The following is a 24,843-nucleotide window of genomic DNA, read 5'->3' as shown; positions in this document are numbered from 1 at the left end:
TTGAGCATCCCTCTGTATTTGGTGGTTCTCTGGACCACTTTTAAAAACAGTATGATTTTCTGATTCATAGTGCTGCTTGGAAAGAATAAATCCTGTAAATATGGGAATATAATTGTATGTGGGGAACAAGCTAGAAGATATTGAAATTAAAGACTGGAGAAATAAGGAACGTATAACAATTCCTTTTTTTTTTTTGGCCATGCTGTGTGGCTGGTGGGATCTTAATTCCCCTACCAGGGATTGAACCGGGGTCCCGGCAGTTGAAAGCGCTGAGTCCCAACCACTGGACCGCCAGGGAATTCCCAACAATTCTTAAAAGAAATAAAATATTTCCCCAGTTATTTTACCAGCAATTCCAACATTGAGATCGAAGTAAAAGTCAGCTTGTTTAAAATGATATGGTAGCACGTAAACATGCATATAGATCACTATATTGACTAGAGACAAGTGCTGAGTTTAATGAGGCCCCCATAACTAGAGCAAGCTCACGATTCCTTCGCCGGGAACACGCGGACCCCAGAGCGCCACCTGCCGCCAGCCTCGCCTCTGTGGGTTTTCTGCTCCGAGTCGCCTCGGGGGCCTCCTGGGCCCCTGTCCCCGAGAAAATAACCTGGTGGACCTGAGTCTTCTTCCTCTGTCTCATCTCATTCCACTGCTTGATCACAACCGGACGTTATCGTATATTTATTTACTATCTGGGACACATTTTCCACAACGGCGACAGCAGTATGGGGGTTCACAGGCTTTTCTAGAATCTTGCCACATTCCGGCAAGAGCGTGCCTGGAACCAGGCCTTCGTGTTTCCTAGAGAGGGACAGCGTGCGCCCTCCATGGCGAGGACACAGGAGGAAACGTGGCTCCCGCAATGCTGGCCCACCGTGCTGGGAGGAGGCCTGGCCACGTGGAGGGGTCCCGTGTAGGTGTCTCGGCCGACGGCCAAGGTCCCAAGAGGCAGCACCAACGGTCAGACACGTGGTGACCGGCACTCCAGACGTTTCCAGCCCCTGGATTTCGAGTCTTCTAGGGGAGGTCCCAGACACCGCAGAGCAGAGACAAGCCTTCCCGGCTGTTTCTGTTCTAATTCCGGAGCCACAGACGGCAGGGAAGCTTCTTAGGGGGTGCTCTGCTCCAGAGGGTGGACATTGCATCTGTTCATCTATGTGGCCGGCTACAGCAGTAGGTCACGTAGAGAGGGAGGGGCAGGGCTTGCCTTGAAAACAGCAGCTCAAATACTAATTCTGGTATCTTGTTTAAGAAAACAGATAACGATATTTGAGCTTGCATATGTTTGAAATTTGATTTAAACCAATAAAATTAGGAAAAGTATAAAACCAATAAAACAGACGAGGCATTCTAATGGTAGAGCGCCCGGGGCAGGATAATGACGTCAAGTCGTCTTCTGGGGGCTGCCAGGTCCTGGCGTGTGACCCGCACTCTGCTGGGTCTGAACCTTGCTGATGTTCATCCGTGACACAGTCCTAGTTGACCTTCACCTGAACCTCCGGTTCTCACTCCTGGCTCAGTTGGAATCACCTGGCGCCCAGGCTCCCCGCAGGCCAGCTGAACCCAAATCTCGGTTTCCAATCAGTGAATTAAACATTGTCCAGGGAGCTGGCTGGCCGGCCGGCCCCTCCTCGCGCTCTCCTCCTCCCCTGGACCACAGCGATCCCGTGGCTCCGCCAGCCCTGGTGTTGCTGCCTGAGGCTTCCACTCTTGCAGGCCTTTCCTGCAGGGGCTACCTGGCCTGCCAGCATCTTCATTCCTTCTCCCCACGACAGGGTCCACCAGTGCCCCCGTCCTCTTGGTCTCCTGCACTCCCTCCTTTCTCCAGCCGTGACCCTCGGGCAGGCACACCCCTAACTGTCCTGTTCCTCCTTCAGTTCCTGACCCCCACGGCCCGCAGCTTCTGCACAGTCCACGCACCGCCGTGCACAGGACCCTTTTCCAGGCCTCCTTCCCTGGACAACGCTCCCCCCAGCCGAGCACATCCTCCTCCGACGGCCCGCCTCTCCGTTCCATGCGTCACCACCGAGCTACCGGTGACCCTCCTGCTGTCATCACCCCCTCTTCTCGTCTTCCCCCTCCCGCCACACCAGCTGGGATGTGGTTTCAGAAATCGGAGCCTTAGAAAGTCCCCAGGAGGCCAAGGAGCTGGGGAAGCTGGCCTCGGGGAGGACCACATACACATCATTCCCCCTCCCCCTGGACCGCAAGCTCTCAGTCGGCAGGGCTACCCCAGCTGGTCTCTGGGTCTCAGAAGCAGCAGGTAACAGTCTCTGGGTAGCAAATGGCCAGTGAGTGTCTGTTATCAATCTGAATTAAAGATACTTAAATTCCAAGATCCAAGGAGGTTACTAGAGGTAACACATTATGAAGATCTGGTATTGCCTAAAAGTCATGAGGCCAGTTTTTACCACTAAATATAATGATGATAATCCCACAACTTTATTTGAAGGATAAAGGAGAGGAGGCCTGAGGGGATTAAATTCTGAAGGACAGAAAAACCAAAAAACTCTACAACTGTAGAGGGAAACACGAAAACATGGCATTTGAAGTGATCTGATGCTTTCCTTAACAGACTGAAACCAATGTTTGTAACCACATAAAATCAAAGAGGCACAAGAGCTAGAGAATCATCACCACCACTCAGCCCGAAGTGGTCTTAAAAAAACTGAGATTAGTACCAGGTATTTGAAATCGTCTGTTGGAAAATCCCCTGAATGGTGAGCACCACAGTGGTGACAGTGACACCTGATCTAGGACATAAATACGCAATGACCACAGAGAAATGAGGGGCGACCAAAGGGGAGTGAATGCTAAGTCACTAATTCTGCAGCGAAACAGAGAAGTTAATCATGGCCCAAGGGAGGAAAAGAAAGAATAGTTTCTGGTCTTTAAGATTCCATTTGCCCACTGGGCCGCTCATTACTGGGAAGTTATAGAAAAAATGCAAGTGTCCCAGAGATGATGGAAAAGCTGACCTCTGCAGGCAAACTGAAACAGGAGAGATGCCCGTGTGCCTTGACTACGTAACTACTGCTGCTCGGTACAGAAGCCGGGCTGTCCGGAGAACACTGACCCTCGAGATTAGAGACCGGCTCCCAGCGGGGAAGAGCACGGGATGATGGGAAATTCCAGAGTATCTTAGGGAGTCTGCGACTAATCCATGGGGGCAGGGAAGGGGACCAATCGTCACTCACGTGCCAATGAAAGGAGGTCTTAACTCAAGGTACTTAGGATTTTTCAAAAAGAAAAATATGAACGATGTAAAAACACATGGAAGTCATAGATTTCTGTAATTAAGAGGGAGCCAAAAAGTGGATTCACTCAATTGTAGGAGAGTCTTCCATTTCCTATTTTAGATGCGGGAAAAAGGGAAGTCCGACAGCAGCGTAAGAGAAGAGGAAACTTGGCAGTTCTTCAAAAAGCTACACATACTCCTAGGTATAGGTAGAAAAAAACCTGAAAAGAGACTCAAACAGATATTTGCATGCCAGTGTTCACTGCAGCATCACACAACAGCTGAAAGGTGTCCATCAGTACCTGAAGGGATACACAAAATGTGGTCTATCCACACACTGGAGTATTATTTGGCAATACAAAGGAATGACGGGCTGGCACAGGCTACAACATGGATGAACCTTGAAAACATGACGCTAAGTGAAAGAAACCAGATGCAAAAGGACAAATATCATATGATTCCATTTATATGAAATGTCCAGAATAGGCGAGTCCACAGAGACAGAAAGTAGATTAGTGGTTATCAGGGGCTGCGGGAAGAGACGGGGAGTTATCGCTTAATGGTTGTGGGGTTTCTATCTGGCGTGATGATAAAATTTTGGAAATAGCTAGTGGCAATGGTTGCAGAGTACTGTGAATGTAATCAACGTCAATGACTTGTATGCTCAAAAATGGTAAGTTTTATGTCATATATTTCCCCCACACAAAAAAGTTCCAAAATAAAAAAAAGTAAGGAAAGAGAATAAGAAAGTAAGGGAGGAAAAAGACGACGACAGTGTGGATGGGAAAAGAGGAAATAAGAGAAGGGAGAAAAAAGCGAGAAAACTCTTGGATGGAGGAAGGAGAAAGAAAGAGAAAGAGTGAAATGAGGAAAGAGAAGCAAGAATGAGGGAAATGAGAGGGGAGGGCAGCCCTGGAAGAGCTGGAAGCAGAGGATGGGCCCCAGGGAAAGGTCCAGGAACAGCCCTGCCCGACGGTCCCTCCTGATACCAGTTCAGGGTCCCCTGCAGTAGCCCCGGTCCTTCCTCGACACCTGAGCCTCTGCTCAGCTCCCACCTGCCTGTCCCCTGGGTTCACACCCGGCCCCGGCGTCCCAGGAGACCCGAGCCTCTCCCGGGGCGGCCTTCCCTTCCCAGCTCCCTCCGTGCAGACCACCTGCACTGGCCCTGCAGTGGCCAGCACCTCGACACGGACTCCAGCAACTACGGGACGTGCCCTCACAGGTCACAGTGGGCTTGGCCACCTTTATCGTGCGGAGGAGCAGTTCGAAAGACTTTAGGGGTTAGAAAAAAAGTGACACCAAGAACTAGACTTGGCCCGTAAATTAATGGCTTTCAGATCCTGCCTTAGAATTCTTCAAGCAAAGAAACTTGGAAAAACATAGCTCTCCTGGGCGAACTAAGCTGATCTGTTGTGATCAGAAATAGAAGGTAGCAAGTTATTGATGATAACAACATATTAATCTCCAAAAGAAAACCAATGACCCTCCATGGACATTCTGGAACCACTCCTGGTTTGGAGGACATGGTGGCCCAGGGGTGGCTCTGTTCTCCTCCACGAGGGCCCGTCATGGGGGTGTTTCTATGCCGTTCAAAGACAAACGGGGCCAAACCAGGTCTGCATCCCTCCCCGGCGGGTAGAACAGGAGGGAGGCTGTGAACACCCGTCTCCGTGCTCGTGGAGAGACAACGATGACACAGGCTTCATTCACTGTTTACAAGCTGCTCAAGAAAAGGTCCCAGGCCACCTGCCACAATGGTGGCTCTTAACGCAGGCACATCAATAGGTGACCACGGGCAGGTGAGTTCCCTCCCTCCATCAGGTCACGGCGGGCAGGTGAGTTCCCTCCCTCCATCAGGTCACGGCGGGCAGGTGAGTTCCCTCCCTGCTTCTCACTCCTGCTGGAGGAGTCTGATCCCACAGAGAGGCAAAAACTAACATCTGGGGAAGCGGTGGAGGGATTCAAGAAAGTAGCTGACTTAAATTGTTTACATTCTTTAATTAATCGGCCTTTTCAGGGTAATTACATGGTAATGACAGCACGGATTCTGCACTCGGTGATGAAACTGTATTTTCGAGTTACTGACTCTTTCTCTTTAAATGTGGGCACAGGACTCATCTGCTCAGGTAAAAACACCAGGCTGTAAACAGGTCATCACAGTGGATGCCAGCTTTCTAAAATTCCTACCTTAAAACTTGAACCATTTGCTAATTGTGAATTTGATATTTTCCAACTGCCATAAAAATACATTTTGTCAATCTACTGAAACATTGCCAGGGGTAAAACGACAAAAATTCTTAATGGCTTCAATATTAACTTATTATAATTAAGAAATATCCTTTTTGACAGCCTATTGTACAATTCTTTGTTTTATATAAATTTAATCCTTAGGGAAAGTCCTAGATAAGCCATGATTTGGAGTGAGGGAGACCACTGAAAAGACACACATGAACTTTCAAAGGGAGGGGTGGTCGCTGTGGAGACTCAAGCAGGAGGTTCCCGTGAGGGTCACGAGAGGACACACAGGGAGTGTTTAATCGCAGTGCTGATGAATAGCAAGGGGTCAATAATTGGGCGCAATGATTATTGCTAATAGATGGTCAACCTTGGTTTTCTGTTTTGTGATTTTCTCTTTTAAAGAAACATCACTAAATCTAAATTTTGATAGAAGATATTTTATTTTCATGACATCGAGAACAAAGAAATCCTCTGTGTGTGTGTGCGTGTGTGTGTACACGTGCAGAACATGAAGTTAAGGATTCTGGTAGGTTCTCCTAGGGCTGTTTAGTAACCATGCCTACAGTACATCTCGATTTTGCAGAAAGTCAACTGAAACGGAGAAGCATTCCCTCCTGCAGAAAGCAAGACCAATCCAAATGAAAACCAAGTCAAAGAACAAAGCTACCTACTTATTCAATTAAGAAGAGTCAAATCAGGTTATCGAGGTGCCCAGTGTGCAATGTGAGGGTTCCATCCTCTACGTCCCCCCAAAGACTGAGGCCACGGGGAGCACCAAACCCTTGGTGGATTCAAGATAGATTTCTGAAAACATCCCACACGGATCGCTTGCTTGGGCGTGGCCAATTCCTCACCTCGTACACAAAACAGTAGAAAGAACGTTCACATTTTCCTAGCTGATGACTCTGAGATAATCTACACACCAAGAATCTGAATTAAGAGTATGGCATATGAGGAAGAAACATCTTGGTTTACAACAGTTTTCTGCATATTATCATGTGCTTAACTGGGTTAACTTCATAATGGGCAACGTCAGCGATCACGCTGGCAGGAAAAAAATCCCACCCTTTCAAATATCACTAGTCTTGGAGACCAATAAGGGGAGGTACACAACCGGGGAAACGACGTGGTGACAATCCTTTGGGCACAGACAGCAGCGTTCACAAAACCCAGCCATGTCGACGTGCACCCCCACATTACTGAAGACAAGCCAGTCGCCTGCGGGAAGAATTCATTACCTCTTTTAACGCTTTTTGCCGAGACGGAAGCTAACCGACAGAGATCTTATCTCCCCGAAGCTCGAAGCCTCCCTAGATGAATCCGGGAACCTGAACACAGTGCTTCCGTAACCGAATCTGTCCTCCATGCTCAACACGTGTGCTCGGCGGCCAATGCCATGAAATACCTTCAATATTCTCAAACATGCTATGAATAAACAGAAATTAGACGGAAACAAGGGAAGCCTAAAAATTGACTAGGAGTTCGGATGCTCTAAACGGCTAACACGTCCATTTTTCGCCTGAAACCCTCTCCAAATGCAGTTTTGCTATTAGGCAAAACTCAAAGAAAGGTAATCAATTCCGACTCAAAAGCACTTCTCCTGGGAGGATGGTGTGCACAGCACTTCAAATCCCTGGTTGCCTGCCAAATCCAGACGCCAGCCATCTATGTTTCTGACTAGGCGAGGAGCACAGGGGCCATGCATAATTGACTAGAAGATGGGCTAGAACTGTGGCCAATCAGTGTGTGATCAAAAACGCGTGGAATATTCAGCACCACTTGATTACACGGAGGCTCGTCCTCTCACTCTCCTCATGAAATCTCTTCAAGGTCCAGAGTACTGTAATAAGATCATTACTGTCAGGCGGTACGAATCGCAGGCAATGAGTCTTGGGATAGGAAGTCATACTTCACAAGCTCCCCTGGTCTCTCTCTCTCTCTTTTTTTTTTTTTTTTTTGTATTTTACTGCATGCAGAGGCAGCAAGGCAACGAGGTGGCAGATAATGATCACATCACTGTGTGGCAACTAGAAAGGCACTTTTAAGAAAAAGCAGAGAGACATCAGCTTAAGAGAAAACTAAAACATTTTCCCTTTGCTTTTTTTCCCCCTTAAAAAAAATTAAATAGAATTAAACTGTGTGCGGTAGTCGCTTTCATGAACTCTGAGATAATGTCACTGAATTTAACCATTTGAGAGATTTTCATATGGCAGCAAAGCCCATTACCCCACAGACAAATGGCCAATTTTCTCCATGTCCCAAGTACAAAAGAAGCCTTGTTAGGTTGTGTGTGTATCTCAGTGGCAATGCCTGAAGTTTGCACCGTACCTGCTTCTTTCGTTGGTGATGACACCCTGGGTTTAATACCTGGGGCCTCTTATATGTCTGAGATGAGAAAGGGGTGGAGTTGAAAGGCAGGGGCGCATTAGCAAAGATTCCTAAATAAACGCACCAAGTTTATCTCGAGCCACACCCACTCTAGAGCGTTAATCATACATCGCAGTAAAATGAGAGCGCGCGGTGATCACACCTGGCAACAAGGTGTGGCAGATATCTGATCATACTTAAATCAGCAAAGCAGGATTCCAGTGAGTGATGGGGAGCTTAATCAAGAGCTCCCCTTCTCCCTCCAACTGTCCTGAAAAATGCTCACTCCCCTTGTCCAAAAACCCACAAAGGATACCATCCTCACAACGACCTTAAAAGCTGGGCTCACGGCATCTGAGTTAAGGGCTCACTGCATCTGAGTTAAACATCCCTAAGTTCAAAAAAGTTAAGTGATGTTCCCTGCCTGTTCTCTAATCCTGCACGTTCTAATTGTCTGCAGAGTAGCTGAAGCAGTGATCCTCATCCCTCGTGGAATGTACAACACACACACACACACACACACACACAGAGACATATGTGAGAAAAGCAATATTGTTTGTAAAGAAGTCATGTCACAACAAGGGTCCTGAGAAAAGAGGCTGAGATCAAAACTAGGAAAGGAATCACTGCTTCCAAGCTCTTAAGGGCAATGGTGGGGGGTGATGGGCACGCAGCCCCCCACCAGCTGTGATGAGGAGAAGCAGCGCCAGGAGCCACAGGGCTGAACCACGACCTGCAGAAGCCTCCTCTTCACACCCAAGCCGCTGAAGGCCTTTCCAGGCAGACAGCACAGGTACAAGGCAAGCCACGCAGACTTCCAAGTCCTAGAGGCCTGATGTAGACCCCCAATTCACACTCACCTGCCCATCTCTGGCAAATTACTTAACGTCACTGAACCTTTGTCCTCCTTTGTGAAAACAGAGATAACACCACATCCCTGCTGGACACTACGGGTTGTATGAAGGATGCAATGAGGTAACAACTGTCTAAGAGCAGGCACTGAATCCTGGCTTCCTTCTTTGATGCTTGAAGACCTATTCTAACGAGGGAGGCAAGACCCCGGGGAGGGAGGGGGCCGTGAACAGAACAGGCGTGATCTGCAGGGACTGCGTCCATGAAGCCCACAGATAGGAATAGGAAGTTACAAGGCTCTGTGGACCGAATGTTTGTGTCCTCCCAAAGTTCATCTGTTGAAGCCCTAACCCCCATGTGATGACAGCCGGAGATGAGGACTTTGGGAGATAATCAGGGTTGGATGAAGTCGTGAGGGTGGGGCCCATAGGATGTGGTTAGTGGCCTTATAAGACAGAGAGAGAGAGAGCTCTCTGTGCACTGAGGCCCCTCCTGGACCCTGGTCTGAGCAGATCGCATCACACCCTGGGTCTCAGTTTCATAGCTGAATGAAGTGACATCCAAAGACTCTGACAGCTCCAGCATTTTGAGAACATCAAGAAAATGACTTTGAGAGATTATCTTGGAATCCCCTAAAAGTCGGTTGACTTGGGGTCTCCCCAACCAGGCAGAATTCCAACCCCAGGATGCCTGGGGGGAAATGGCTGTCCTGAGTCCTCCTGATGGACAATGGAGGCTGTGGGTGGTTCATGCAGAAAAAGCAGCTCTAAGTTTAGGGCCAACAAAAGGAACTGGGGTCGACCGCAGATCTGTACTTGTAGACAGCAAGCTTGAGAGCAGTTTGCATCTTTCAAAGGCGAGTCCACTCTTATGTACAGCAGGAGGCTGAGTATGTCTTGTTGCATCAGGAGTGTCCGCAGGGCCCTGGAGCTCCAAGCCACCTTACACCAAGATTTATCATGTGTTCACTTTTCATATTTTTTTCCTTTTTTGGAATAGCAGATATTTCATTCTGGAGCCTCCAACACCCAGGGTGCTGGGTCGAGGTCCCTTGGGCTCCCTGCACAGGCTGCTCGGGTGGCCACGGCTTATTTAGAGATCTGCTTTCTCCACCAGACAGTGGGCATGCTGAAGGCAGGGGCCACCTCAGTCACTTTTCCATCCAGTCCCAGGCATAGTTCTTGGCCTGCAGTAGGTGATTAGCGCACTTTCATGGAACTGAATCTAACTCTTTAGTTTGCGTGTACTTAAAAAAAAAAAAAAAAAAAAAAAAAAAGGACCAAAAAATCCTTCTCTTGTTGTGAGCTCATCATGATGGGAATCCTCTGTTCTGGCTTCTCCTGCTGTGATCAACTCATCTTTGTTTATTTCCAACCCACAGACTTCCACAAAGGATCTGTGACCACTGACAGCTTGTGTGTGTTTGTGTCAGAAGGACTGTACCCTGCAGGATGGCTTTTGAGTCAACTGTGCCCCGTCTAGGATGTCAATGTCTAGAGTAAACCCAGATCTACTCAATTTCAGCAAGTTCATTCTTGTGGAAGCTGGAGTTACAACCTGAGAACTCTCTTTGGAAAAATGATCTGGTTTGTGGGGAGTAGGCAAGTCCATCAGAATATCCAGTGTCTCCTATCACTTCGCCTCAAGGGCGAAGAAACCCAGCCAACCTGGCTCCCTCATCAAAGTTGCTGCATTTCAGGAATATCATCCAGGAAGATGTTCCAGTTCTTGGTTTTTCCCATTTGCTCTAATTAACTGCTCAGCTTATTGATTTAGAGGCATGTACCAACTAGTTTACTAACAAGGAAGTTCAATTAAGAAGTCCTTACTGTTAGAAGAAATTACTGTTGATTATGGAATTTTGATGGAATGGATGATGGAGACTTCTGATTTTCTTTCCTTTCACTGAAGGTAGCTGCCAAAATTGTAACAAGGGGTAGATAAGGAGTGCTGCTGAAATGTTCACAAATAGGAGATCCAAGAGTGACCCACAAGAGTCACACCTGACAGCTTTCATAATCTCCCCTAGCTTTCCCCTCTAGACACCTCCAAACAATACAAAATCACACGAATCACACGAGAAAGCCCCTGTGGACAAGAAGCAAGCCATGGTGGTAGCTCCTTGGCCATCATGGGTTTCTTGCCAGTCATGTGAGCACCATCACATCTAACATGGAGTAACCAGCATGTTAACTGTGCCCAAGGAGAGAGGAAAGGTGAGAACATCCTGGTGATAAGACACTTAAATAACAAAACTGCCCTCCCAATCATGCTGTGCAAAATCCCCAAATTACCACTGATGCCCCAAACTGCCCAACCCTCAACATGACCCAATGGTCACAGATGAACCCGAGCTTTGATACACCTGTGGACTGCTTTCTTGTAAAAATGAGTATGCAGGGGGCTTCCCTGGTGGCGCCGTGGTTGAGAATCCACCTGCCAATGCAGGGGACATGGGTTCGAGCCCTGGTCTGGGAAGATCCCACATGCCGTGGAGCAACTAAGCCCGTGTGCCACAACTACTGAGCCTGTGCTCCAGAGCCCACGAGCCACAACTACTGAGCCCGCATGCTGCAACTACTGAAGCCCGCGCGCCTAGAGCCCGTGCTCCGCAACAAGAGAAGCCACCAAAATGAGAAGCTCGTGAACCACAAGGAAGAGTAGCCCCTGCTCACCGCAATTAGAGAAAGCCCACGTGCAGCAACGAAGACCCAACACAGCCAAAAATAAATAAATAAATTTAAAAAAATGAGTATGCAGGGAAAATACTGTACAATGCTCCTGAGTAATAATTCTTCATTTCCTCTCCAAAGTCTTCCAAAATATCAACTAATAAAAATTTTTTCAGAAGATAAAAGGTAACTGATCAATTACAGCAACATCTGTTTTCTTAGCATCTAAGTGAAAACAAAACTTTGTTTTGTGACTAATTCAATCAATACCACTGGTGTTTCAGGTTGTTGTAAATAGAAGACATTTAATGAGACAGTGATGTTTTTTGTGGCATTTTATTAAATAAAATAACCATTATGTATTAAATCTGCAGAATCTACAATTAAGTTCTACAACATGTTAGCTTCCCCTAACTTTTACAACTCAATGCTGTGTTGTCTTTCTTCTGGACCACCCATGCCTCTCTTAAGTATTCTGCTTGAAATCCTAGCTACAGCCTCTGGTGCAAGTCTTATTCCCATATTAAGGCTATGAATGCCTTGGGGTGAGAGAGAAACAGTTTTATTTCTCTTGTCTCCCATGGAGCCAAACACCCAGTGCTTCCTCTGTGCTTGTTGCTTAATATTTGATGAAAGAATAAAATGATTCACAATGTCAGGTTCTTCTCTGAAAGAACGAAGGAAAACTAAGTCCTGTCTGACCTCTGCAACTTGGAGTTAATGAAATTTGTAAACATGTTGGAGACCTCACCTCTGATGGCTTAGTGGGTACAGCTGTGATGGGCAATTTTTCTACTGTAATGGACAGAGGCCAGTTGTGACTTTTTCTCTACAGGATAGTATTTCAATATCTATCCAGGATCAACCATACAATGAGTCTATAAAGACCCAGAATGAACAACCAGGGGGTGGAGATGAGAAGGATAAAATACATTTCCTTCTGAGACCTTTAGTAAAAAGCACCATGAACCCAAGGGGACCAAAAAAACAAAACAAAACAAAACAAAACCTCACAAAAAACAAACAAACAAAACCCAACAACAACAGGATTTCTGCATACCCTCTTGTATAATCAGACTGGGTAAATCCAGACTGGCCCTGCATTTTTTAAAATTTTATTTTATTTTTATATTATTTATTTATATTATTTATTTATTTATTTATTTATTTATTTATTTATGGCTGTGTTGGGTCTTCGTTTCTGTGCGAGGGCTTTCTCTAGTTGCGGCGAGCGGGGGCCACTCTTCATCGCGGTGCGCGGGCCTCTCACTATCGCGGCCTCTCTTGTTGCGGAGCACAGGCTCCAGACGCGCAGGCTCAGTAGTTGTGGCTCACGGGCCTAGTTGCTCCGCGGCATGTGGGATCTTCCCAGACCAGGGCTCGAACCCGTGTCCCCTGCATTGGCAGGCAGATTCTCAACCGCTGCGCCACCAGAAAAGCCCTGGCCCTGCATTTTTAAAGAAAGATCTTTGCTACACAACTTCTAGATGTGATGCTCCATATAAAAGTCAGTGTCTTTACGTGGAATCTGAGAAATATCAAGGAAGCCACTCTGCCTGCCCCACTCCTAGATTCAAAAGCTGCTCCACACACCTCAAAGACTTGCTTTTTGCCTGGTGGAAAGAGTTTGAGGCAGAGAATCAAGAGACAGTTCTGTCACCTACCAGCAACCTGACCCTGGACAAGAAAGCCACTTAACCTCTCTCTACTTCCGCCTTTTCACTGGGGAAACAGGAAAATTAACACTTGATGCAAACTTGCATGAATGTTATAAAACTAACGAGAACCACCAGATTGGGGAACCACAGAACTGGGACCGCAGAGACCACTGGTACATTTCAGCCACAATAATCTCACTCCTGAACCCTGGATAAGAAGATACCCAGAAAGGAGGGTGATTCAAAGGCAATGCCAAAATACGGTAAGTCATTAAAGATCTGCAAAATCCCCACTACCCAAGAGCTTTCCAGGCACACACCCTTCAACTTGGCTCTGGCCATGAACCCAGGGCCCCTGGGGCCAGCATCCTTCTAGAACCCGGATTCCGCTACAGTGGCCCAACCAGTGTTGCACTTGCTATAGGGGACCAGGAACCTTGCCTCTCAGGACAGCCCCAGCTCTTACAAAGTTTTCCTTTTAGTATCTGAACCAAAATCCACCTCCTTGAAACTTCCACCCATTGGTCCCAATGAAACCTATCAGGGCCACCCAGGACAATTTGGGACTCTCTTTCCATGGTTTGAACACAGTTAGGACGCCCCCATGCCTCTTGTGCTGTGTCACCATCTTCCTTACCGACACGTGGACTGACTTCTGTTGATCTACAATCATCACAGAGATCAGCACCCAGATCTGAACATACCCATTTTCTTAAATATAACTAATAATTTTGAGCAAATCAAATCCAATTTAAAATCAAGACTGTCACTGATATTTTAATATCCGTTGTCCCCAGTGGTCTATTAAATAAGACTACAAGTAGTATTCGGGATACAGAAGTTTTGTTAAAAAAGGTTAATACCGCCTTCACATTTTTAATGGTAAGGCTGGAGGATGCTGGTTTCTAAGAAGCTTACCGTCAAAGTTAAACTCAACGGTGAAGTGCCCTATTTCTGACGTTCTTAATGAACAGTCGTTTTCCCAGATAAAAACATCACAAAGGTGCATATCGTATCAAACAGGGCCACAGAATTTGAAAAACTCTCACATATTTTTAGAGACTGTATGTATGGAAAGAACAGATCTAAACCTGGGGGAGCCTCCAGGTAGGTAGATAGGGGGTCAGATGCCCGGTGATGCAGAATGTGCTGGAGAAGTACATAGGGTCTTCTGGCAGTTAGCATGGCAGCCCTTCACCTGCCCAAAGACACACCTCAGGTCTCAGTCCTGGGAACACCTAGGCACACACCCACCTGTCTGAGGAACTTCTGCTTTAAATGACATACGTCACCCACACTAGCTTGTACGTCTCAATTCTTCCACACTTACCTAAGGAGGGGGCTGGAATACTTTACAATACTGACTCTTTAAATGATAGTAATAATTATATATGAGCCCACTGACTATGTTGGAACTCAAGATACTCATAAAGGAATTCTTCAGTCATAGTTTCTACTCCTATAATTCACTAGACTCATTCCATTCATTTTATTTTTATTTTTTAATTTAAAAAATTTTTTTAAATTTTTTAATTTTTTAATTTAATTTTTTTTTTATACAGCAGGTTCTTATTAGTCATCAATTTTATACACATCAGTGTGTACATGTCAATCCAAATCGCCCAATTCATCACACCACCACCATACCCCTCCGTGGCTTTCCCCGCTTGGTGTCCATACGTTTGTTCTCTACATCTGTGTCTCAATTTCTGCCCTGCAAACCGGTTCATCTGTACCATTTTTCTAGGTTCCACATACATGCGTTAATATACGATATTTGTTTTTCTCCTTCTGACTTACTTCACTCTGTATGACAGTCTCTAGATCCATCCACGTCTCTACAAATGACCCAACTGCGTTCCTTTTTATGGCTGAGTAATATTCCGTTGTATTTATGTACCACATCTTCTTTATCCATTTGTCTGTCGATGGGCATTTAGGCTGCTTCCATGACCTGACTATTGTAAATAGTGCTGCAATGAACACTGGGGTGCATCATGTGTCTTTTTGAATTATGGTTTTCTCAGGGTATATGCCCAGTAGTGGGACTGCTGGATCATATGGTAATTCTATTTTTAGTTTTTTAAGGAACCTCCATACTGTTCTCCATAGTGGCTGTATCAATTTACATTCCCACCAACAGTGCAAGAGGGTTCCCTTTTCTCCACACCCTCTCCAGCATTCGTTGTTTGTAGATTTTCTGATGATGCCCATTCTAACTGGTGTGAGGTGATACCTCATTGTAGTTTTGATTTGTATTTCTCTAATAATTAGTGATGTTGAGCAGCTTTTCATGTGCTTCTTGGCCATCTGTATGTCTTCTTTGGAGAAATGTCTATTTAGGTCTTCTGCCCATTTTTGGATTGGGTTGTTTGTTTTTTTAATATTGAGCTGCATGAGCTGTTTATATATTTTGGAGATTAATCCTTTGACCATTGATTCGTTTGCAAACAGTTTCTCCCATTCTGAGAGTTGTCTTTTTGTCTTGTTTATGGTTTCGTTTGCTGTGCAAAAGCTTTGAAGTTTCATTAGGTCCCATTTGTTTATTTTTGTTTTTATTTCCATAACTCTAGGAGGTGGATCAAAAAAGATCTTGCTGTGATTTACGTCAAAGAGTGTTCTTCCTATGTTTTCCTCTAAGAGTTTTATAGTGTCTGGTCTTACATTTAGGTCTCGAATCCATTTTGAGTTTATTTTTGTGTATGGTGTTAGGGATTGTTCTAATTTCATTCTTTTACATGTAGCTGTCCAGTTTTCCCAGCATCACTTATTGAAGAGACTGTCTTTTCTCCATTGTACATCCTTGCCTCCTTTGTCATAGATTAGTTGACCACAGGTGCGTGGGTTTATCTCTGGGGTTTCTATCTTGTTCCGTTGATCTGTTTCTGTTTTTGTGCCAGTACCATATTGTCTTGATTACTGTAGCTTTGTAGTACAGTCTTAAGTCAGGGAGTCTGATTCCTCCAGCTCCGTTTTTTTCCCTCAAGACTGCTTTGGCTATTTAGGGTCTTTTGTGTCTCCATACAAATTTTAAGATTTTTTGTTCTAGTTCTGTAAAAAATGCCATTGGTAATTTGATAGGGATTGCACTGAATCTGGAGATTGCTTTGGGTAGTACAGTCATTTTCACAATATTGATTCTTCCAATCCAAGAACATGGTATATCTCTCCATCTGTTGGTATCATCTTTAATTTCTTTCATCAGTGTCATAGTTTTCTGCATACAGGTCTTTTGTCCATTCATTTTAAATTGTAAGTATAAGAAAATGATTGTTCTTAATTTAGGTGACAGCATTTTCTTTTTAAAAAAATTCATCTTATTTATTTATTTATTTTTGGCTGCGTTGGGTCTTTGTTGCTGCACGCGGGCTTTCTCTAGTTGCGGAGGCTACTCTTTGTTGTGGTGCATGGGCTTCTCATCGTGGTGGCTTCTCTTGTTGCGGAGCACAGGCTCTAGGTGCGTGGGCTTCAGTAGTTGTGGCTCGCGGGCTCAGGAGTTGTGGCTTGCAGGGTCTAGAGAGTAGGCTCAGTAGTTGTGGTGCATGGGCTTAGTTGCTCCGCCGCATGTGGGATCTTCCTGGACCAGTCATCGAACCCGTGTCCCCTGCATTGGCAGGTGGATTCTTAACCTCTGCGCCACCAGGGAAGTCCCAAGGTGACAGCATTTTCCACCATTCTGTGTAGAACTACTGTTCTACTGTTCTTCTGCAGAAAAGAACTACTAAAATCGAGTCTGATGAGGGCCAGGGTAGCGAGAAATTCATGGAAGGAAGATCCTTATTTCCATCAGGAGCACCAAGGATCCCCAGGTGGACAGAGAGTTTCTGGCTTTTCAGGCAGCATAAATACTGATGATACACTTTAGCCTTTACTTTCTGAACAAAGACGCCACAAAGGTAAGGAATATCCAGCGCTAGAACCTCTGCGCTCAGCTAAGAGCCTGGGAAGGGCGTGGGGGCTCCCTTTCGGGCTTGGCTGGGGGACGGCTCAGAAGTGCATCTGGGGAGCTCCGACCCCTCCCTCGGCGGGGCTCAGGCCAGGCCCTCGGGGGCCACGGTGGACAGAGGCTTCTGGTCTACTGCGCTGATGAAAGATCAGTGGACAGACGTGCCCAGGGGCTTGTAAGAGGCACTGTGAAAGGTGTGGGCAGCACACGGCTTCCGCTGGCTCACTTCCACCTGCCCTCCAATGCCCTCAGAGGCAGGCTTGGGTGGCGGCAGCAGTAGCTCTCACACCCTTTGGTTTCTCGTTGGGTCTGGTCAAGGAGGTGGCGGCATGAGACCAGAGGCAGGGAGGAGAGTGAGGTTAGGCGCTTCCCCTGCGCTGCCTCACCCTCTGGGTCACTGGGGTGGTACATGTCCCTCTGTTGAAGGACACAGCTCCTGATGAGACCTCCCCCAGACACTGCCCTCTCTGGGTCCTCATAACCGGCCTCTCCTTTCCCCGTCACCCCGCTGGGAGTCTGCACCATCCCTATAGCTCTTCCCACACCCTGCCCACACCTCTGTAGATGGTCCCTGTGGAAAATTCCCATCAACGACCCTGTTGAGGGTGCCATGTTTTTCCCGGGACCCTGACTGAAATAGCTGAATTTTATTTTTCTTATACTCTAAAGAGATTTGAGTCTAGTCATCTGTTCCAATGGGGTATGTCAAAAACTACACAATTCACCTACTTTATGGACATCGTCTAGAGAACTTTTTGCATCTGCAATTGCGACTTTCCAGCACGAGGTCAAGCAAAAGAGAATACACTGGTAATAACAAGTCATAGTGCTTTGCAGGAAAGAGAAATATTTTTTTACAATTAAAATTAAACAACCCTCTAAAAATATACAACTAGCTTTCATTTCAAGAACAGAAGGCTTAGTTTTGATGGTTCCCACAATACACTTTGATTAAGAGTTGCTAAGAGTACTAAAAAATATTGTATATCATTGAATCGAAAATGATCTCAATTGAACGATGCATTCTGACTTCAGAGATGCGAAAATGTGAAGAAAAAAAAAATAGTGTGCCTTGGATACAATGCAATACAGCCTGTCTCCGAAAAATCTCATTTATAGGTCGGTAGGTAACTTTTCCTCGGGAAAAATGATACGTTTTCTTTTTACAGAGAACTTGTCTTATGTTCTGTTGGAAAGACGTCACACTGTGGCATCACAGAGACAGTCCTCTTAACTGCAAAGTGAGGCCCAGCTTCCTCTCTAATCATTAGCGTTGAACTTCTGAACACACACAACCATCACTCATCGTTCATGCCTGAGATGCTGTTGTGGTTTCTAATTTGGGTGCTTCTTTGGTGGCCGGGAGTCTGTCTTTCTGTCTGCATCACTGCCTCAGCAGTGAGGCCCTTTAATGAAAGGGTCTGTGGTTGGTTTGGGGTGGAGGATCTGACTCAGCCTCGTCATAGGCTATTGCTTGGAGCACACAGTACAACCTCAGTAACTCAGGCGGTGGAAGATGTAAACGTCTCAGGCGTCCAACAAGCTTACAGTCACTTGGCAAATTTTCTGCAAACTCACTGGATGACCGGGACGCTGATTTGAACCCGCAGCCCGATTAAACACGCAACCACTACTAATGTATCTTATTCACACAGCTTTCACTATGTCAGTAGGTGGGTGGGATGATCAGAATGTGTAAAATGTGTGTAATGTAGTGATTGGTGGACTTGATCACCAGTTTCTACCAAGTGGCAGACGCTCTTGAAAGAAGTCATTGGTTGGAAACACGTGACAAACACGGTAAGATATTTATCTGTGAAATGGGCACAAGGCCTTTCCCTACAGCAAATCTTACTCTTCCCTTGGCTATGTGGGGCACAGGTTCCCCACCCTGCTGAGAGGCCATGCATCTTCCTGGCTTTACCTCAGTCTTTTTGTTGGTGGGGTGTGGCCACCTGTGCATGGCTGGGGGCTTTTTGCCGAAGTTGTTGGAAGGTGTCTCATCAATGCTCAGCATCTGTGGCCGATTTCCTTTCCAAAGGGGAAGGTCAGTGGTGTCTGGGCGGGTGCTTTGATCCATCATCATTATTTCTCACCACTGCTCATATAGCAGAATCATCCTCATTTATCATAACAGGAGAGAATTGGTTTTTATTGGCTAAACTTGTTAGCAGGAAGCTATGGGAAGCAAAATGGTAAGAAATGTGGTGAAGAAGGGCTTTCGGACTCCTCCCTGCCACCGGGAGAGCCCCAGCAAGCCCCCGGACACTCGCAACCCCAGTCTCCTCATTATAAATGAAAATACCACCAACCAACTCACAGGCTTACGGTAAACGACACAGAGCACGTACTGCAAACTCCGTTCCTTCCCTGCTAACATACACGTGGGTTTACAGGCCCATCTTTGGATATTAGGAGGGAACAGGCACTTTCTTTAACACTGAAACTTACAGTTTGAACAAAAGAGTATTCAGAGAAACTGTGGCAGAAATAGAGAGAAAGGATATCAGTTATGAGGGTATTTCCAGCGCATATGGAATCCTTGTTGAAACCAGATTCTTTTACTACTATTGGTCTCACCAATAATTATTCATGTTATACAACCATGTTTTGGAATTTTAATGTTCCTTTGAAGTATCTGTTTAACTTGTTTATTGAAACTACATTAATTTCACCTCCCATAATGTGTGTGTACGTGTGCATGCGTGTGTATCTCCACTTGCATCCATGGAATAAAAAAACAGAAGTCCATCAGAAGGAGCCGCTTCTGAAAGATCACATCGGGCCATCGCTGAGAATAAAACCTGACTTCAACAAGTCAAAGGAGAAGCAAGACAAACTGTGCCAGCGGGAATACTAATGCAGCTCACAAAACAAAAAGAGTGACGGACACTAATAGAAGGGGCGTTTATCATCACACGTCGCTGAAAGTCAGAATCGGTGTGGCTGTCGCACTAGAGTTAAGTCTACCGGTGTCAGGGAAGATTCCTAAATTAGGAGGCGCCGATCTTTTTTGGAGGAAGACAACATGGGACAGCTCGGTTGGAGCAGACACCTTGACCCCAGGTTGCCAGGGACGGGGAAGACCAAACAACTTGACCAGATATTATGAAGGGGATACCAGTGGTACCATCGACCAGGCAACAACTGCCAGGAGGTAAGACAGCTGTTGCAGTTGAACAGTCTCGAGAATCAGTGAGTGAAGAGAGGGTCCCCTAGCACCACCTTGTTAACAAAAAGCACACGCGCTGACCTGCGTTATTGTGCATTTGTGGTTCTGAGGATAAATGAGTCCACAAATGAGAAAAAATAAAAATTAATTTTCAGAAACGCAGACTCCGGCCCTGAAGTCCCGGGAGGCCTTACCGTCAGCAGTGCCTGAGAGGCCATCGGCCTTGAAGTTGCTGGTGCTTTTCTTCCTCCGATGCTTCTTTCTGTTGGCGTGAGGGGAGGGGGGCGGGTCGAGCTTGGGGCTGGTGGTGCTGGAGATGCTTGGGCTGGAGCACACGGAGTCACCGAGCCCCGTGTCTGCCACCGGACCGGAAAAGGCAAAAGAACGCAAAGGTCAACACTTAAAAAGTAGACTTCGCAAAAGTAATAGAGCAATGTTCCTCCAGTGCCATATCAAGCTCCGCAAATAACACCTTGACTGGAGGCCCAGAGCATCCCGTGTTAAAAGGTCACAGCGCCCCTGCAATTCAAAAGCAGGCTCTCCTTTTGGCATCATCCTTATGCTCTGGAGAATTTAAAGTTCTCTCTCTCTCTTCTTTTTTTTTTTTAGGCCAGTGCTTCTCCAACTTTTAAAAAAAATTTTTATTGGAGTCTAGTTGATTTAAAATGTCGTTAGTTTCTGCTGTACAGCAAAGTGAATCAGTTATACATACACATATATCCACTCTTTTTTGATTCTTTTCCCATACAGGTCATTACAGAGTACTGAGTAGAGTTCCCTGTGCTATACGGTAGGTCCTTATTAGTTATCTATTTTATATATAGTAGTGTGTATATGTCAATCTCAATCTCCCAATTCATCCCTCCTCCCTTACCCCCCTGATAACCACCGTTTGTTTTCTACATCTGTGACTCTATTTCTGTTTTGTAAATAAGCTCATTCGTACCATTTTTTTTTGATTCCACATATAAGCAGTATAATATGATACTTCTTTCTCTGTCTTACTTATAAAGTTCTCTATTTTGCATAATTGGAGTTCTGGAAAAGGAAAGTGGGAGGTCGGAAGCTTTTTACTTGTTTACTTTTCTCTTCCCATAATTACTGCGATATATTAGGAATGAAGTAAAGACTCTTAGGAATACATATGAAAGTGTCATCTTAAATGGGGTTGATTCCGTGTGTGTGCACACACGATAAAGGTATTCCTGATTCTCTGTCCTCTACCCCCAACATTATGTATGGCTGTACGTTAGTTTATTACTAGTGAAAATCAGCATGCCACCTCCCTCTCTCACTGATGTCCAGCAATAGGGTTGGAAGTCCATAGTAGACCTGCCAATTTTTGATTCACAGAAGCTACTTACAAAATTTTAAAACCAGCGCACAAATGTGATCATTCACTGGACGTGAAACTCTCAATTTATTATGTCTGTTTTTACTTTATCAGAGAGAAGAACAGAATGCCACTAAAACACCTGAAATGAACATGGAATTCAACAGAACGGAAAAGTACCCAGAGAAAGTGATGGGGGAACACCATCCAAACACCTCCAAAGTTCTAAGAATTCTGTATTTCATGATTCAGCATCTTTGTAACTCAAAAGACAGAACGTTCTGTACGATATATTTCATTCACTCAACAAATATTTTTTGAGCACCTACTGTGGGCCAGACACTTTTCCAGATGTTTGGGATCCATCACTGAGAAAAACAGATAAAGGTTCCCGTCTGAGTGGCACTGACAGAGTAGTGGGGCCACAACCCCGAGTTCATTACGAGGTGGTGAGAGCCGGAGAGGGAGAAGGAGGGCGCGAAGGGTGGACGCTGGGGAGGCGGCAGCGCGGTGAGGGTGAGTTGCCATTTTAAATGACTGGGTGGGTCTCACTGAGAAGGTGACACGTGAGGCAATAGTTGAAGATGGTAAAGGCGTGAGAAGGTGAATGTGCACCTGGGGGACGAGGAAATTGCCAGACCCTGGCCCGAGGACCAGGTGTGCGCGCCTGGTGTGTTCCAGAAACAGAGGGGGGTGTGAGTGGCCGGGGCCAGTGAGGATGGGAGACTCACAGCAAATGGCATTGGAGAGAGGAAGGGGCTTGGCCACTGTCTAGAACCCTGGCTTTTACTCTGGGGGAAATGGGGAGCCTGGCAGGATTTTGAACAGAAGGATGACATGATTTCAAATATAAAGATACTGGAAATCAAAATGAATTTAAAATCTTTTCATTTTCTGATGTTCTAGAACATTTTATCATGTACTGAGAACTGTCAAAGGACACAGTATCTTTTTAGCTACAAATATGGTTCCAGGAATGCCCCAGGATGCAACTTCCTGATATCCTAAGACCAGCGATCCCTTGCCCATCTCTGCACGGTCGGAAGGGTCAACCTTCTTTCCATATCCCCATCACCTGTGGAGCAAAGGCCTCTGGGAGCCTGTCCTGGGAGGGGTGTGAAGAGTCAACCCACGGCTCCTGCAGGAGAACCTGCCTCAAGGAGTCTGGGGCTCCAGGTTGCATCTTTATCCACAAAGCGGCCGTTTCTTCTGCATTCTCTTTCCAACTTCCCGCCTGCTCTCCATCGAACCCACACTCACCCTGGGTCTGATCCTTACTCCCCAGGCCTGGATGGTACAGCTAACTGCAGGAGGGCTCTCTCCTGCTGGCTTGCCACCTTTTAAGCTGTCCCCGTCTTCCGCAGTACGAATCTTCTAAAAGTGGCAATTCTTACATACTTTTTTTTAAAAAATACTAGATCCTACTGAATATCAGATGAAAGCTGTAGGCATCCCAGAAAAAGAAAAAAAAAAGGCTAGTCTAGTTAATACTTGTGCACAATTTCAGAGGGTTCAGAAGCTGCCTGATGTTGCTAAGGGGTCCAGGGACCCCAAGATCATTGGGTGATCCCAAAGCAACCCTTTCACATGTTAGTCAACGTTCAAACCTTACAATGAATATTTTTGTACATTTCAAGTATTTGCTGCCCAGGTTTCAAAAGTCTTCACCCTCTGACTGCATCGTCTCTGACTCTAAAGTGTTAAGAACCCATCCTGTGCCTGGCGTGGTGACAGGTCATGGGGAAACCATGGTCCCAATGACCCTCCAATCGCGGAGGCAGATGAGGGGCGCAGGCAGAGACAGCTGCCCTCTGCTGCAGCAGGGCTGGCGTTTCATTATCTCACTCTGTCCCTCAGGTGTTCCCTCAATTCAATGCACAATGTTCATTCCCAACTATGCCTCTTAATCCTTACGTCACATTCTCTCCCAAACTAACATTTCTCATCTTTGAACCCTTACAGATCCTAAAGCTGGCGCTTCCTGCCCTTGGCCGTCTGTCCGGTATCTGGATGCAACTGGCATGGTTGTTTCCCAGGGCAGCTAAAGGTGCTCACCCCCATACTGAGCCGTCCAATGCTGGGCACGCGGTGGATGCAGCATTATAATAGGGACACCTGGGTCCCTTCCATTATCCAGCAGTTCTTTAAGGTGGGTACCAATATCTCTTTTTAAGATGCTCAGAATATATACATAAGCTATACTGTCATATAACAGGCTTCCATATATGTGAGGTGGCTCTATTTCCGGGTTCTCTATTCTTCTCCAATAATCTTTTCATCTATCTGTGTTCTACAGCACATGGTCCTGAACGCTATGGCGCTTTAGTCACCTTGGTACCTCATAAGGTAGGGCAAGTCCCCACACTTTGTTATTCTTCACAATTGTCTTAGCTCTTGTTGGCTGTTCTGAGCACACAACTTTGTGTATTCATCCAAATCAGTGGAAAAGATATTCAACAAGGTGAGGTCAAGACAGAGCCTTGAATCTTCACTCACCAATCCACAACCAGAAGCTTTGTTGAGTGATCACTGAGTAAGACCTGGAGACATCATACTGTCTGTGCAACCAGCTCAGACACCTTTGAACTTGCCTATAAAGAAACTATGGAACAGCCTCGTCAAACACTTTGTTGAAAGATAGATGGGTACCCAACTTACAGATATGTTTGACAATTTAAAAACAAAAAAGGGAAATCCATTTAATACTTCTTCTCCTTAATGAACTATCTCTGTTCAATTAAATCACTGTTTCCTTTTCTATACGCACACAAAGCACAGAAGTATTACCAATCTAATTCAGAATCCTACCTGGGCTGGATTTTAAACTCACTGGTTTAGGGCTCAGAATTCAGCATTTTGGAAACCAAAATGACAGGCGCCTGTTTCTAGGCATCTCCCCACCCCTCCCCCTCCAGCTGCAGGAAACTTTCCGCAAAGTAACTGATAGCGACACGACAATCTCATTTCCAAGGTTTCTGAGTATCTTAGAATACCTGTAATTGAGGGGGAGATTCCTGACTCGCTTGAAGAAAGTAGCTAAGTGCCAATCTCGAGAAGGAACTACTTGCAAGTGGTGACACCCACCTTCCCCTAAGGGACGATCAGAGCCAAGCTCGTCAGCATCCGTTACAGCCTTCCTTTCTGGGAGGCCATCCTCAACACCAGTGGGTCTATCCCCACGTGGCTCCATGTTTCCAGTAACCCGCTGGCTCACCACTGGGAACCCTCACCCAGCGACATCTGGTAACGTCTGGAGACAGTCTCGGTTATCAGACCGAGCAGGGTGCGGGTACCATAGGCATCGAGTGGGCAGAAGCCTGAGATGCTGAAAAACACCCTACAACACATAGGACAGCCCTGCCGC

The 24,843-nt window shown here is 46.0% G+C and overlaps 1 protein-coding gene across 10 annotated transcripts in view; it reads right to left on the bottom strand.

The window, feature by feature from the left end:
• Positions 1 to 24,843, bottom strand: part of AGAP1 (ArfGAP with GTPase domain, ankyrin repeat and PH domain 1) — a 549,508-nt gene that overhangs the window by 110,924 nt on the left and 413,741 nt on the right. For 8 of the 10 annotated variants that reach the window (XM_036857335.1, XM_036857336.1, XM_036857337.1 and 5 more), the window contains one exon: positions 20,341 to 20,502. The exons of the other annotated variants lie outside the window; for them this stretch is intronic. In XM_036857335.1, coding sequence (XP_036713230.1) covers positions 20,341 to 20,502 — 162 coding nt within the window. The remainder of the gene's footprint in view (positions 1 to 20,340; positions 20,503 to 24,843) is intronic. 10 annotated transcript variants of the gene reach the window in all.

This window comes from Balaenoptera musculus, chromosome 7, assembly GCF_009873245.2.
Source record: "Balaenoptera musculus isolate JJ_BM4_2016_0621 chromosome 7, mBalMus1.pri.v3, whole genome shotgun sequence".
NCBI classification, from domain to species: domain Eukaryota; kingdom Metazoa; phylum Chordata; class Mammalia; order Artiodactyla; family Balaenopteridae; genus Balaenoptera; species Balaenoptera musculus.
Note: the sequence above shows the minus strand (reverse complement) of the source record. Positions and strands in the feature narration are given on the sequence as shown.